Raw genomic sequence first — 13,741 nt, 5'->3', positions numbered from 1 at the left:
TTCAGAAATATTGTGGCAAATGCACAGATAAATGTACAGAAATATTCATTACAACACTTTGTAATATTGTAAAATTGGAGGAGACCCAAATCTCAGTAAGTAAAAGACTGGGGGCGCTTGGGTGGCTCAGTGGGTTAAAGCCTCTGCCTTCAGTTCTAGTCATGATCCTACGCTCCTGGGATGGAGCCCCGCATCGGGTTCTCTACTCAGCAGGGAACCTGCTTTCCCCGCTCTCTCTGCCTGGCTGACTACTTGTGATCTCTGCCAAATAAATAAATAAAATCTTTAAAATAAATAAATAAATAAATAAATGACTGGCTAAATAAGCTGTAAGATACTCATACACAGAGTAATTTATGCATTAAAAAGAATAAGGTCACCAATAAGTTCTAATAGGTAAGGCACCCAAAATATAATAAAAACAAGGTACAAAGAGTATGAGTAATATAATATCCTAATTAAATTAATTTAATTTAATAATCAAATTAAAATAATATATCCTAATTAAAAATTGTCAGACCTAGGAAAGATAGGAACCCTCACCTGCTCAATTACCTATTTTATAAAATATTTATATTTGAAATAATTTTGTACTAACATGCATTTTAAAGCACGTTAAAATAGTATGTATAATATGACCCCATTTTTGTAAAATAAAAAACATGTATAGATTAGAGTTTTGCAAGACAGATTAAAAAATATCCCCAAATATTTTTTTGGCATATGGGAGTCTGCATATTATTTTTTTCTGTATTCTTTCTTTTATAATAAAAATACGTTATCAATTTTCTAGTAAAAAAATTAGCTGTTAAAAAGATTCAGGATTCGGGACGCCTGGGTGGCTCAGTTGGTTAAGCAGCTGCCTTCGGCTCGGGTCATGATCCCAGCGTCCTGGGATCGAGTCCTGCATCGGGCTCCTTGTCGGCGGGGAGCCTGCTTCTCCCTCTGCCTCTGCCTATCATTCTGTCCGCCTGTGCTCGCTCTCTCCCTCTCTCTCTGACAAATAAATAAATAAAATCTTAAAAAAAAAAAAATTCAGGATTCTAGGGGCGCTTGGATTCTTAGGGCGCAGTGGGTTAAGCCTGCCTTCAGCTCAGGTCATGGGCTCAGGGTCCTGGGATCGAGCCCCGCATCTGGCTCTCTGCTCAGCAGGGAGCCTGCTTCCCCCCTCTCTCTGCCTACTTGTGATCTCTCTCTGTCAAATAAATAATTAAAATCTTTAAAAAAAAAAAAAAAACCACCACTGCTCCCTCCTCCAGAAGACTAGCATAGTCCTTAAACTCATCCCTCGCCTAGCATGTTCCACCTTATCTGTGTTCCCAGCTCAGCCCTGTCCTAAGGCAGGGCAGGCTGGCTGTTTCGCTCACATTTGATCCTTGTATTTTAAAAACAGAAGCGTTTCTAAACTTCTGGCCTGGAATACCGAATTTCTTTGCCTAGGCCTATCAGAGGTATCCTTCACTCAACGACTCTAACGGGATAAACCAAGGCTCAGGAAAAATAAATATGGCTAAAAGTCAAAAGTGGGACTTTTTCAGTCCCACTCAAAAAGAGAGTGGTGGCAAATCAGTAGGTCTTCATTGATCTTTATTAAATGAAGGACTCCAGGTGCAAGCAGGAGGGATCAAGAGCAACAGCAGGAGCAAATATAAAAGTATAAAATGTAAAGTGCAGCACTGGGGAATGTGTGTAGGGCTGAACCATGCCCACAGAGACCTTGGGGACACAAGGCTGAGGACCAGCCATAGCCCACCCTCTGAGGGAATCTAAGCCTGAGGAGCATGTGCAGGGCTCTTGGCTGGGGGTGGAAGTGGCTTGAATGGGGCCCAACCTTGGGCCTTGAAGTAGGAGACGAGTTGCATGGGTACCTCTGCAAGCACAGTCTGTGCCAGTGTCTCCCGAGGGGCCTGCCAGGAGAAAAAGGGCAAGGTCAGTGATGACCCCTGACAGCTTCCCGAAGTCTACATTTCATACCCAAAAAAAGGATACAAAGAATATAAACCCCAACACCCAACCCTGCCCCAATGGAAAGGTGAGAATCCCCACTCAGAGAGGAGGAAGGATAAACTCCCAGATCCGGTCTGCCTCCAGGCTTGCCCCACTTACATTCTGGAAGCGGCGGTAGGGCACAAACTGCACTATGTCACGGGCAGCTGCTTCCCCAGAGCGTGCACGCAGGGGTCCACCATCAGCATCCAGCTGCTCCATGGCATCGAAGTCAGCACCACCCACACCCACGATGATCACTGACATGGGCAGGTGGGAGGCATGCACCACAGCCTCACGTGTAGCCTCCACATCTGTCACAGCACCGTCAGTCAGCAGCAACAGCACGAAGTATTGCTGGGGATAAGTCCATTCACAAACTGAGGCAGACCTTCTAAACACCCCAGCCACACATTCCCAGACTGGTAAGAAGACTATTGTTACATATCCCTGAAGGGAACCCTTGACCAAGACTGCCCACCACCACTACCTCCAATGATCCTCACCGAGGCAGTCCTTTGATGTGCAGCCTGGGTTGCCAACCTAGCCACATGGTTGATGATGGGTGCAAAGTTGGTGGGGCCATAGAGGCGAACTTGGGGCAGGGCTTGGCGGTAAGCATCCACAATGCCCTGGATGCCTAGAAAAGGAGGGCAAAAAACACTGTAAAATACCAATCCTGACATCACCATCCTGGCAAAGCAAATCTGGGAACTAGGGTGCATTTCATTCAGTCACCACTATAAACCCAAGGTACTATACTTTATCCTAATGATAAAAGAATTAAGACCAAAGAGAAGGGCACTTCCCCTAAATCACAACTTGACTTAAATCTGATTAGGGGGGTCCCCTGAAAAATCTAAGATGGTTAAGCATCAGATTATAACCTGCATAATAAAATTAATTATAATCCATTTAACAAGAACCCCTAGATAAGTAATTAATGGGAAAGAAGAGAAAACTTTTTTTAAAGATATTTATTTATTTCACAGACAGAGATCACAAGTAGGCAGAGAGGCAGGCAGGGGGGGTGGGGGAGCAGGCTCCCTGCCGAGCAGAGAGCCAGATGGGGGCTCAATCCTAGGACCCTAGGATCATGACCTGAGCAGAAGGCAGAGGCTTTAACCCACTGAGCCACCCACACGCCCCAAGAGGAAACTCTTAATAAACGCAGGAGGAGGAATTACAAAATCATCTGACAAACACTGCAAAGATCATCAATGGGTGCTAATACTATAGGATACTAAAACTACAGGGTACTAGTTAATGAGTAACTGGATATTGATATAGTCTCAAGGCATCTTCCCCAAAGACACTTATTAATTACAAACAGCGGACAAATCTGGCAGACTCTGCCTTAACCAAATGATCAAAGTTAACATGACTAGTAATAGGATAAATCAACATCAGGGCCTCCTGACATGGTATACTGAGAGAACACATAGCATCGCTTCTATAATATGCCCACCAGAAGTACATAATCTCAATCTAATCATAAATAAATATCAGATAAACCCAAACTGCAGGACATTCTACTTATCTAGGCTGTAATATTAAAATATGTCAGCATCATGAAAGATAAGAACTCTGAAAGACAGACAAATGGATTATGTAATCTGAGATTTTCTTTAACTGTAAAAGACAACTGGCAAAACTTGAATAAATTCTAGACTGGATAATGGTATTGATGTTAATCTCCTGATTTTGAGAATTGTACTGTAGTTACATAAGAGAATGTCTTTGATTTTAGGAAACATCCACTGATAAACAATGAAGGGTGCAAAGTTGGTACGGCCATAGAGGCACACTTTGCGGAGGGCTTATTCACTGTAACTCTCAAACATTTCAGGAAAAAAATGTGTACACACACACACACATATGTACATGCACCTAAAGATGTAAATATATAGCTATTTATATACATAGCACAGGGGACAGGGAGGAAGAGGAAGGGAGATAAAGAATCTGAGTGACACAGAGAATCATGAAGCAAATGTATTTATGGTTGGGGAATCTGTGACCTAGGGCCTGTGCTGAGCTCCAAAGACCTAAAGCCCCTATAACTACTCTCACAATTTTTATCTAAGTCTGAACTCATGTCAAAAACCCAGATTAGGTCAGGTCAAATTTTCCCATTTAGTTTGTTGCCCACTTGGGGGTACTGGGGTGCTACAAGGTTTGGCTCTCTCTAGACAAGAGTGTGGGCAAAGGGCGCCCTGAACGCCCGGACAGGTACCAGTGAGCTTCCAGGCAAAGGTAAAGTGGTAACAGCTACCACTGCTTAGAGAGAGCTTATACATATCCTCTCCTTAAATATTCAACATCCTTTAATATGTATCACTTTTATGAAGCCAAAGTAAATTGGCCCCAACTCACATGGTTTTAGAAAGAGGCAAGATAAAAGACCTGAGACGTAGATTTGAGTCTAAAGACCTAGCTCCAAAATCCCCTCCTCTGGGGACGCCTGGGTGGCTCAGTAGGTTAAGTGGCTGCCTTCAGCTCAGGTCATGATCTTGGGGCCCCGTGATCAAGCCCTGCTGAGCAGGGAGCCTACTTCCTTCTACTGCGTCTGCCTGCCACTTTTGCCTACTTATGCTGTCAAATGAATGAATGAATGAATGAATGAATCTATCTTTGAAAAAATAAAATAAAATCTACTTCTCTGGACAACAGAATCAGGTATCTACCCCATTACCCCCACAACCCCTTGTCTGCATGGGCTGGGCCTTCTTGGTGTAGACAGATCTGCCTCACAATGCAGTTTGAAGGAACTTACCTCTGCAGTAGGGGTTACTGGGGTTGAAGTTCAAGGCAAATTCATGGGAGACCTGAGGGCAAGAATCAAAAGGAGGTTCTTTTCCGATGACCATCAATGTGCAAAGAAAAATGACACTGTGGTATACAGCAAGCATTGTGGGGGAGCTATGTAGTCCTGAACATTCGTTGTACATGTGTCTGTAGGGATACATCCCTGCATCTCCACATAAAGCTGGGTGCCACACAGCAAGTCAACCACATCCCCCCAAATCAGGACCCTGACACTGAAAATAGGAGTTGGGGAAGGAAAGAGTACTCACCTGCCAATCAGGGGGTACCTGGGCCCCAAATCCAAACGCTGGGAATAGCTTGTCCCTGTGGGAAGACAGTGAGTTGAGAAGAGACAGAGAGGGGACTGTGAGTCCAGAGGCTGAGGGATGGGCAAAAGAAAGTTACTCACGAGTCATAGTCCTGAATCACGCTGCCCACACTCCACAGTGCTGTCAGGTACTCGTTGACCCCTGTTGGGCTCAGGTAGTGCAGGGAGTCTGGGGAGGAAGGATCTCCATTGGAGCCCGTGAAATCAATGCCCACCTAGGAGGAGGAGAGGAGGGGAGCTGAAGGCCACTCCGAGACCCAGATCTGTTCTCTTATTCCTGATAAAGCAACTTACAGTGAAGTTGATTTGACAGCCTCCCATCACATAATCCAGGAATGAATACTGTGTTTCTACCTGCAGATGAAACCAGGATCATGGCTGGGGTGAAGGGGTTGGGGCCATGGAGCACAGGGGTCAGAGCCTGGGTCCCATGGGCTATTGCCTCACCTGGCAAATCTTGACACAAACAGTCCCAGAGTTCTTGTAGCTTTTCTTTTTCTGCTGTTTCTCAGGGTGGATACATTCAAACTCAGCCTGATGAGGAAAGAAAAAATTAGGGCAGGAAACTCCCAGAGCATCAGCTGGAACTGGTCTCCCTCCACTCTCTCCCTCTCTCCCTGGGGCTGCAGTCCTTTAGAGCCCACCTCCGCACTCCTGAGCAGGGCTGGCACTCACCGGGACTGCTTGCAGCTGGGCCAAGCTGGTGTAGAAGGTACCAATAAGATCATGCGAACCATCACTGTCATAGTCTGAGCATCGCACCTGTGCGTGAGGAAGGTGTATGTGTATACAGAGACCAGGGATGGGGGCAGGTGAGAATAAATCCCTCCCCAGGTACATTCAGGAGGCAAACTCACCTGGATGGGTGTGTTGGGATCTCCCCCACAGAAATGCTGAAGGGGAACAGAAAAGCGCTTCCATGTAGGGTTCAAGTTGTTCTTGATTACCTGAAGATGGAGGGTAAGGCCTCTAGTGAGCTCTGGGCTGGCAATATGGGGAGCTGTCACTCTTCTCTATCCACACGAGGTCTATTTCTCCCTGTTCCAAACCTTGGTAATCACAAGCCCCAGGAGAGTCTCTCCTATCCCTCTTCACCCAATCCCAGGGGTATCACACCTCAGATCTGTATGCCAGGTGCCATTTCCCATCACCCTGACGGAAGAACTCCAAGAACGGATCCGATTTCCCCAGGAAGTCCTGTCAATGACACAGAGACCCCAGTGTTAAGACTCAGGGAGAGACAACCATTTTGCCAGTCCCCACCCAGTCCCACCCCCGTAATTCTTAACCCCCCCCCCAACACCATTCCTGCCCCTTAATTCTTAACCCTCCAGGGCTTCTTTCCAGACACACCTTCTTATCTAGGTTTCTGGCCTCCACCTCCATGGTCACTATACGACTATCCTTCATCTCCAGAGCAGATACCTAGGAAGGGGAGGCAGGAGACTGTATCCTTCATGAATTCCTCACTGATGTAACCCTCCTCCCCTCAGAGTTCTTTCTTACCGTGATGGTCCCCCGCCCAGCAGGTCTTCCAGGCTTCAGCATCAACGGCAGAGTTACTGTCTGGCTGGACACAATCTGGGGCAGAGTAGAGTGGATGGGGGAGTAAAATCTCAGGCAGGGTTAGGTCTTGCTTACCCCCACCTTCACGTTCCAGACAGTCTAGGCTGTTAGGGCTCTTACTGAACATGTGTCTAAAGTATTTTAATCCCTAGCCCCACATACCTGTCCTAGGGAACACTCAGCCCCTCCTAGGAAATCATCATCCCCCAGCGCAGGTGTCTTGTTGTCTATGTCGTAAATGCCAAATCGGAGCTTCTGGACTGTTTCAAAGTGGTACTCAAGCTGCAGAGTCTTGGAGAACTCAGGGCTCGAGCAATTCCGTACTCGCTCAGTTCGGCCAAGCTGTGGGCAGAGGCCAGCAGTATCAGAGTCACACACCCTCCACCCCCAAAAGAGTTCTAATCTTCCTCCACAACATTAACCCCCAAGACCCTTCTCACCTCAGCCCAGCTGCCCCCTCCCACATCCTGTAAAAGGACGCAGAGTGGGTCAGACTTGGAGCCGATGTCCTTGTCAATGAGGTGGTCACAGGAAATGGAGAGCTGAACCAAAGTCACGCAGTGGGCCATCTGGGAAAAAAGGACCCAAGTCAAGCACTGAGGACCCTTCTCTACCCTTCCCTGACTATATGTCCCAGCTTGGGAAGCCCAGTAGGCTTCCCTGCAGGCAGGGCTGAGCCTGTATCCAGCTCCAAGACACCCAAGAGAAGATCTTAAGAGCTTCCATACTCCTCTATTTCCCTCAGGTGAGCTCAATGGGACAAGACACAGTGAGTACAACCAACCCTGGTATGACGGGAAGACGTGGAAAAAGTACACTGGCCTTGATTGACAACTTTGAGCCCAAATTGGTCCTCAGCCTAAAATCCCTATAATGTTCTCAAGACCCAGAATCCAACCCTGATCTTCTGAGACCAATGAATCTCACTCTGACCCTTTACTGAGCCCAGATCAGACCCTAATCCCAACATGACCATGATCCAGATACAACTCCCCAAAATGTTTCTTCCTCCAATGATTTCTCACTAACTCTCAGGCCCTGCATCTTGAGGTGGTGTTGGGATTCCCCCAATTGATTCTCTGAGCAGGCAATCAGCTGCTCACGGCCAGCTCCTCACTAGTATCACTGCCACCACCCAGTCCAAGCCACTGGGCTTATCTCATTAGCCTCTTTACCTGGTCTCCCTTATCTGCCATCCCCACCTCCACCTCCCTCCTCACACCAACAGACTACTCTCAATACAGCAACCAAGGGGATCCTGTTAAAACGTAAGTCAGGTTATGTTACACGTCTGCCCAAACCCTCTAATCATTATTGCCCATTACTTAGGAAAAAATACAAACTCTACCATGGTCTCCAAGGTCTTGAAAGATCTAGATCTCTCTAACCTGATTTCCTAACACCTCTCTTGCTCACTCCATTCTGAACACACAGGTCTGCTTGCCTGCCATTCCTCAAACAAACTTGATTCTTCCTTCATATTATCCACATTGCTTAGTGTTTCTTCACTCCTTCTAGATCTTTATTCAGAATCATCTTATTGTGAAGAAAAAGGTTCTCCTTTTCTAGGTACTTAACATTTCAACCCTACTACTACTGATGCATCACATACCCCTTTCCTGCTTTTTCTCTTTAGCATTTATCACTTATTGTCTAATATATAACCTCTCTTGCCCACTAGAATGTAAACTGAGGGAATGTAAATGTGGGGGAAGGGATATTTTGTCTTGTTTATTGCTCTATCCCAAGCACCTAGATAATATTTGCTGAATGAAATCCAAAAGGCCATCTTCAGTCTCAGCTCCCAGCTCAGTCACTGCCAAACTGACTGGCAATCAAGGAACACGAATTTTTCCAATTTACCCATCTCCTTGGCTGAAACACTATCTTCTTGCATGGATCTCCTTGACTCCCACGTAACCCCTCCTCCTACAGTCCCCATTAATAATTACCCTCAGACTCCTTACTATCCCTGTGTCCCCGCTGACTCATACACCCGCTGACTGTACCAAAACTGCACTTGACGTCAGATCTCTCATCCAGCTTCACTCAGCACTCCAGACTTCCCAGCACTATACCCCAGGATGCCTCTAGCCTTAGCCTCCCCTAAACTGATCCTCAATCAATCCTTACCTCAACCCAGTCCACAGTTTGTGCTGTTCCCATCTTGGGGTCTCACGGTCTCCATCTGGAGTGCTATTATCTACCAACGTTAGAATGACTCTTACACTTTGGCTTGCTTCACATATTGCCTGTTCATAGCACCTCAGTCTGTGCTTGAAAGCATCCAATGATGGAAAATCCACCACTCTTCTAATCCATTAGATAGTCCTGCTTCAAAAAGTCCTACCAAACCAACTCAAGTCTGTTAAATTCTCATTTCTATGTATTTGTCCTATTTCTCCCCAGTCTAAACTTTCACAAGGAAAGCCTCCGAGAAACCATCTGATACTTGGAAGCAGTGAAATCCCCAGCTAAAAATCTAGAAAAAGAGCCCCCGTTCTTTTTGAATGTTGCCCCTAGTATGTGGCTTTTAGACTTTGACCAGCCTTATCATTCTCCCTTTGGAAGGTCCCTAAGAACAGATCCAAAGAAGAACACATACTCCCAAAGGAGTGGGACCACAACTTCCCAAAGTCACAATCTGACTCCAGGCTCCTCACATCACATGTTCTTCTGAAGCAGTGTTTGCACACAACAGAAACAAACGAAGAACATTCATTTCACTATTGCTGAGAAGAGTAAAACACCCGAGACTGCCAAAGGTCTATCTATTGGGCACCAAGTAAATTACAGTACATTAAAACAATGAGATGTTGAGCAGCAGGTAAAATACAAGCCAGAACTATATTATATTGGTATTCTATGAAAAAATAAAGTCACAAAAAATGGTAAGTAGGACTCCATTTTAAACTTTAAGTGTATGTACAATAGATTTGAATAGGTACACAAAATAAATACACAGAAAAATGGAAGGCACACCAAAAATTGCAACTTTTAGGTACACCTCAGGGAAGTGGAATGAAGGTGAGGATTTTATAATCTATAAACACTTATGTATTATTTCAATATTTTAATTTATTTTGTATTTTTAAAGGACACCATTAGCTTTTTTCCCCCCAATCCACAACTCAAGTCCTCTTAACTATTCAAAATCCAAAGCCTCTACGTCTGGTTTAACAATCCCTAACTTCAGGGCTCAATGTCTCTTGCCTCTTCACTGGCTTCTCAAGGCTCCTTAACAATGCCTCAGCTAGTCTTCCTTGTGTCAGCTTCCAGAGTCTCTACCTTAACTAGAAGTCCTGCATAGATGCCCATGGCCCTTAGGTTCAGAGCCAAGCTCCCTAGCAAGGCCACCTTGTGGCATAACTCCAGACAGTACATCTATACAGAATTCAGTAGGTGTGTAATATGGTGACCCTGCATCCCTAAGTGAACCTTCAAAGCCCTTCTCAGTCTGCTTTACCTCCTGTTATTCTACCACCCAACCAACTAGTCATCCAAAGCTATTTCTGGCTCCTGGAACATACACATGCTGATACCTCTGACTTTCCTGTCTAACATATGCCTTGTCATCCAAAGTTTTGCTAGGACGTTATTCCTTTATGAAGCCTCACCCAAATTCCCCAAGTAAAATTTATCATCTCTCCTCTGGATGATTACATGGTCTCCTCATCACATTCCTGCAAACACACACAGACACATTACTGTGCTTATTAGCCAAACAGAAACTAGACCATACCATTTCTTCATTTAAAACTCTGGAATGGCATCCCCAAATACTCAAAGCCCAAAGTTCTTTCCCTGGTCTACAAGGCCTTCCCTCAAAGACCTGACACTTAACTAATCACCTAGCCACATAGGTATGTTTCAGCCATGTTTCATTTCTGACCCTCATACACACAACTTCAATCTCATTCTCCTTATCAGGGCTTCTGTGGTGTCTTTATCCACAAACACCCAAGAAAATAAGCTGGATTAGAGTAGGAACCACGTGTAGTTTGCCTAATCTATCTCCAGAATTTTTAACAGTACCTATCCTATAGCAGGTACTCAGTAAATATTAGTGATATAACACTGAAACTGCCATATCAAAAATTTGACTTTTGTCTGTCTATTCTCATTATCTATGGCCTCCTTGGAACTAGGGCTGGGTATGACTTCTGTATCCCTAATACCAGTGCTTAGAACATAGTTAGTACTCATAACCATTTGCTGAATAAATGGTAACATGTGTTTTTGCTCAACTCAAATTTTGAGGCCTTTTTCATTTGAATTACTGTCCCAGCAGTAAGTCTTCTCTATCCTTATCTTGTACAACTGAGCTTTAAAATTTAAATGCAGGACTCCTCCAACTCAATGACAATTTAAAATGGGCAAAAAATCTGATCAGTTACTTCATGAAAGAAAACAGAATTGGAAATATGCAAAGGAAGAGTGATCAAAAGCACTAGTCATCAGGAAAATGCAAATTAAAACCACAAGATATTATCACATACCCACCACAAGGGCTAAAAGTAGAAAAACTGACAATGCCAAATGTTGGCAAGGACATGGAAATCTCATACATTGTTAGTGAAAGCATTAAATATACCACTTTGGAAACTGTCTGGCAGCTTATTAGAAAACCAAACACACATCTAGTCCAAGACCAATTTCACTCCTAGATTTTTATCCAAAAGAAAACATTATGTCCACAAAAAGATTTGTATAGGAATGTTCATAGCAGCTTTATTCATAATAGCCAAAAATATGAAACAGCTCAAGTGTCCATGAATATGAGAATGAATAAACCATAATGTTAATACATGTAATAGAAAACGGCTCTGGTAACAAAAAAACAAACTATTAATATCTGCAACAAGGAGGAATCTGAAGTGTAAAATACATATATTCCACTTATGGAGTTTTTAAGACAGACAAAACTAACCTACAGTGAAAAAAATTCAGAATACTGGTGGTTCCTCCCATGTACCCTGAGGGCAGGTATCAACTGAGAAGCAGCAGGAGATAAGGGGGAGCGGCAGACAGAAAAATTCCTTATCTTGACAGGAATGTGAGTCATGAACGCATTTTTCATTTTCATCTAATGGTACACTTAAGGTGTATATATGTTATTATATGTAAAGGTTACCACCTCCCCCTACCCAACAAACCTACATGAAATAATGAACGCAAGACATGATGAAATATTTATGGGTGAGGTGTGATGTTCACAATTTCTTTGAAACGCACCAAAAAAGTAAAATGGTATGTTGAATGGATACGTGGTAAAACACATATAGGAGCATTTAAATTGTAGGATCTAAATGGCAGATATATGGTTATTTCCTATATAATTTTTTTAAACTTTTCTGTACGTTTTAAGTTTTCACAATAAAATGCTGGGGAAAAATTTAAGTGGAGGACTCCAAGTGGAGAACTCGGTGTTTATTCCTGACACTTTGTTGTTAAGTACAGAAGTATTGCCAGGAATTATCTGTAGTGGTGAGGTTACAGGCAACAACGGGAACTGCTGCCTTTTCCACCACTCTTGACTTCTCAAAAGATCCCAGAAAGAGCGCTTTTCATCTGGGGAACACCCATTAGCAGTGGGTCAGGTGCTGCTTCTGGTGAGGCCTCAATTTGTGGTAGACAAGAGCATTCTTTCCTAGTCTATTAGCATGTTTACCCTTTCACTACAATTGGTTCTGTTCTATACTTTTTCAGTTTCTTCTGGGATCAAACTAAAATCCCAAACAGAATGATGTGGGCCCACATGTGCATATGGGACTGGAATCAATTTCTAAGAGACCAGAGCTTGCTGTGCTACCAGTTGTTTTCTCCTCAATCTCCCCGCTTTTCTTCTCATTGGAATTAGCAATCCTTTATAAGCAAATCTTTACAATGTACACTCTTCTATCCTTTGTCATATTCCCTTTAAATTATCTAATGCTTGGGATTATTAATCTCTCCCAAATCCTAATCTCCTTTAAGATCTATTTCCAAGCCTACCTCTGTTTAGAAATCTTAAAGAATTAAAATTCCTAGTTCATGTCACTTTTCCGTCCTATATCCTTTGAACAGCTACATCCTTAAGCCAGACTCACTTACTTTTCATCTAGTGCCATTACAATGAATCTCATGGGACTTTCAGCCTCCTTTATAGGACTCAAATTTTATAAAACCATATTAAATATGACATTTAAGTGAGTCAATAAATATCTCAGAAATTTTATTTATTTTTGTAAGACAGGTCTAGCTAATATTTGCCAGGTCTTTGTGTCCAGTCTCTTTTGAACCGACATATCTTGCCTGGATGTCTCTAACAGTCTTCTAACTAGTCTCTTCATTTCCATTCTCAGTTCAACCAAGTCGAAGACCCTCCCTGACTCCAACCCAACAAAGCCCAGCTTCTCAAAGACCTATCAAAATGTGCAACTTGTTTATCTGTTACATCTAATAGACTATAAATGCAACAAAAGAAGGGACCAGATCTAGATCTGTCTTGCTCCCATTCTAGTGACTCACACATAGCAGGCACTTTGTAAATATTTGTTGAATTACTGCTAGGAAAGGAGTGATAATCCAAGGATCCTTGAAATGACCCAAATATAGACCTAGCCTGCTGCCAAAACCATCAAGAGAGAAATGAGCTTTTTAGGAACACTCAACACAAGAGACCAGCTTATTATTTCTATGTGCTCCCAACACTCCCAACCTTTCTATTTGGTGCTAGTCAGGAACTGCAAACAGAAACAACCAAGTATATAGGACCGATCTTTTCTGCCTTGTAGGCTGTTTTCCTCTGCTTTTCTCCATTGTCAGAAATAAAAAGGAATTGAGTGATCATTTAAATCAAGTCCTTCAATTCAAGACAGAGAGGTAAAATGTGATTTAGCTAAAGCCACATACACGGCTAAACAAAATGAGGACCAAAACTCAAATATTCTCCTACCTCGTGTCTAGAACTTTGGAGTACAGTCATACCGTCCTCTCCTGAAGAACTTTCCTTCTTATATCCAACAGCAGTGTGACGTAGTGGGCAAGAGCATGGGTTCTGTTGATGAAGTG

At 43.5% G+C, this 13,741-nt stretch overlaps 1 protein-coding gene across 9 annotated transcripts in view; it reads right to left on the bottom strand.

The window, feature by feature from the left end:
• Positions 1-1,572: 1,572 nt before the first annotated feature.
• The window catches only part of LOC116595020 (RNA-binding protein 12), a 34,955-nt gene continuing 22,786 nt past the window's right edge, over positions 1,573-13,741 (bottom strand). For 8 of the 9 annotated variants that reach the window (XM_032350826.1, XM_032350819.1, XM_032350820.1 and 5 more), the window contains 15 exons: positions 7,129-7,257; positions 6,851-7,030; positions 6,629-6,703; positions 6,476-6,547; positions 6,239-6,319; positions 5,980-6,069; positions 5,798-5,884; positions 5,570-5,656; positions 5,417-5,476; positions 5,204-5,337; positions 5,064-5,118; positions 4,763-4,814; positions 2,493-2,626; positions 2,107-2,343; positions 1,573-1,907 (listed from right to left, as the gene is read on the bottom strand). In XM_032350826.1, coding sequence (XP_032206717.1) covers positions 1,767-1,907; positions 2,107-2,343; positions 2,493-2,626; positions 4,763-4,814; positions 5,064-5,118; positions 5,204-5,337; positions 5,417-5,476; positions 5,570-5,656; positions 5,798-5,884; positions 5,980-6,069; positions 6,239-6,319; positions 6,476-6,547; positions 6,629-6,703; positions 6,851-7,030; positions 7,129-7,257 — 1,614 coding nt within the window. In that variant the 3' untranslated portion in view covers positions 1,573-1,766. Of the gene's footprint in view, positions 1,908-2,106; positions 2,344-2,492; positions 2,627-4,762; positions 4,815-5,063; positions 5,119-5,203; positions 5,338-5,416; positions 5,477-5,569; positions 5,657-5,797; positions 5,885-5,979; positions 6,070-6,238; positions 6,320-6,475; positions 6,548-6,628; positions 6,704-6,850; positions 7,031-7,128; positions 7,258-13,741 lie in introns of those variants that run through there. The other variant, XM_032350817.1, reaches the window with a different exon arrangement.

The sequence above is a fragment of the Mustela erminea genome, chromosome 7 (assembly GCF_009829155.1).
Source record: "Mustela erminea isolate mMusErm1 chromosome 7, mMusErm1.Pri, whole genome shotgun sequence".
In the NCBI taxonomy this organism is placed as follows: domain Eukaryota; kingdom Metazoa; phylum Chordata; class Mammalia; order Carnivora; family Mustelidae; genus Mustela; species Mustela erminea.
The sequence above is the reverse complement of the archived record's forward strand: the minus strand, read 5'-3'. Positions and strand labels throughout refer to the sequence as shown.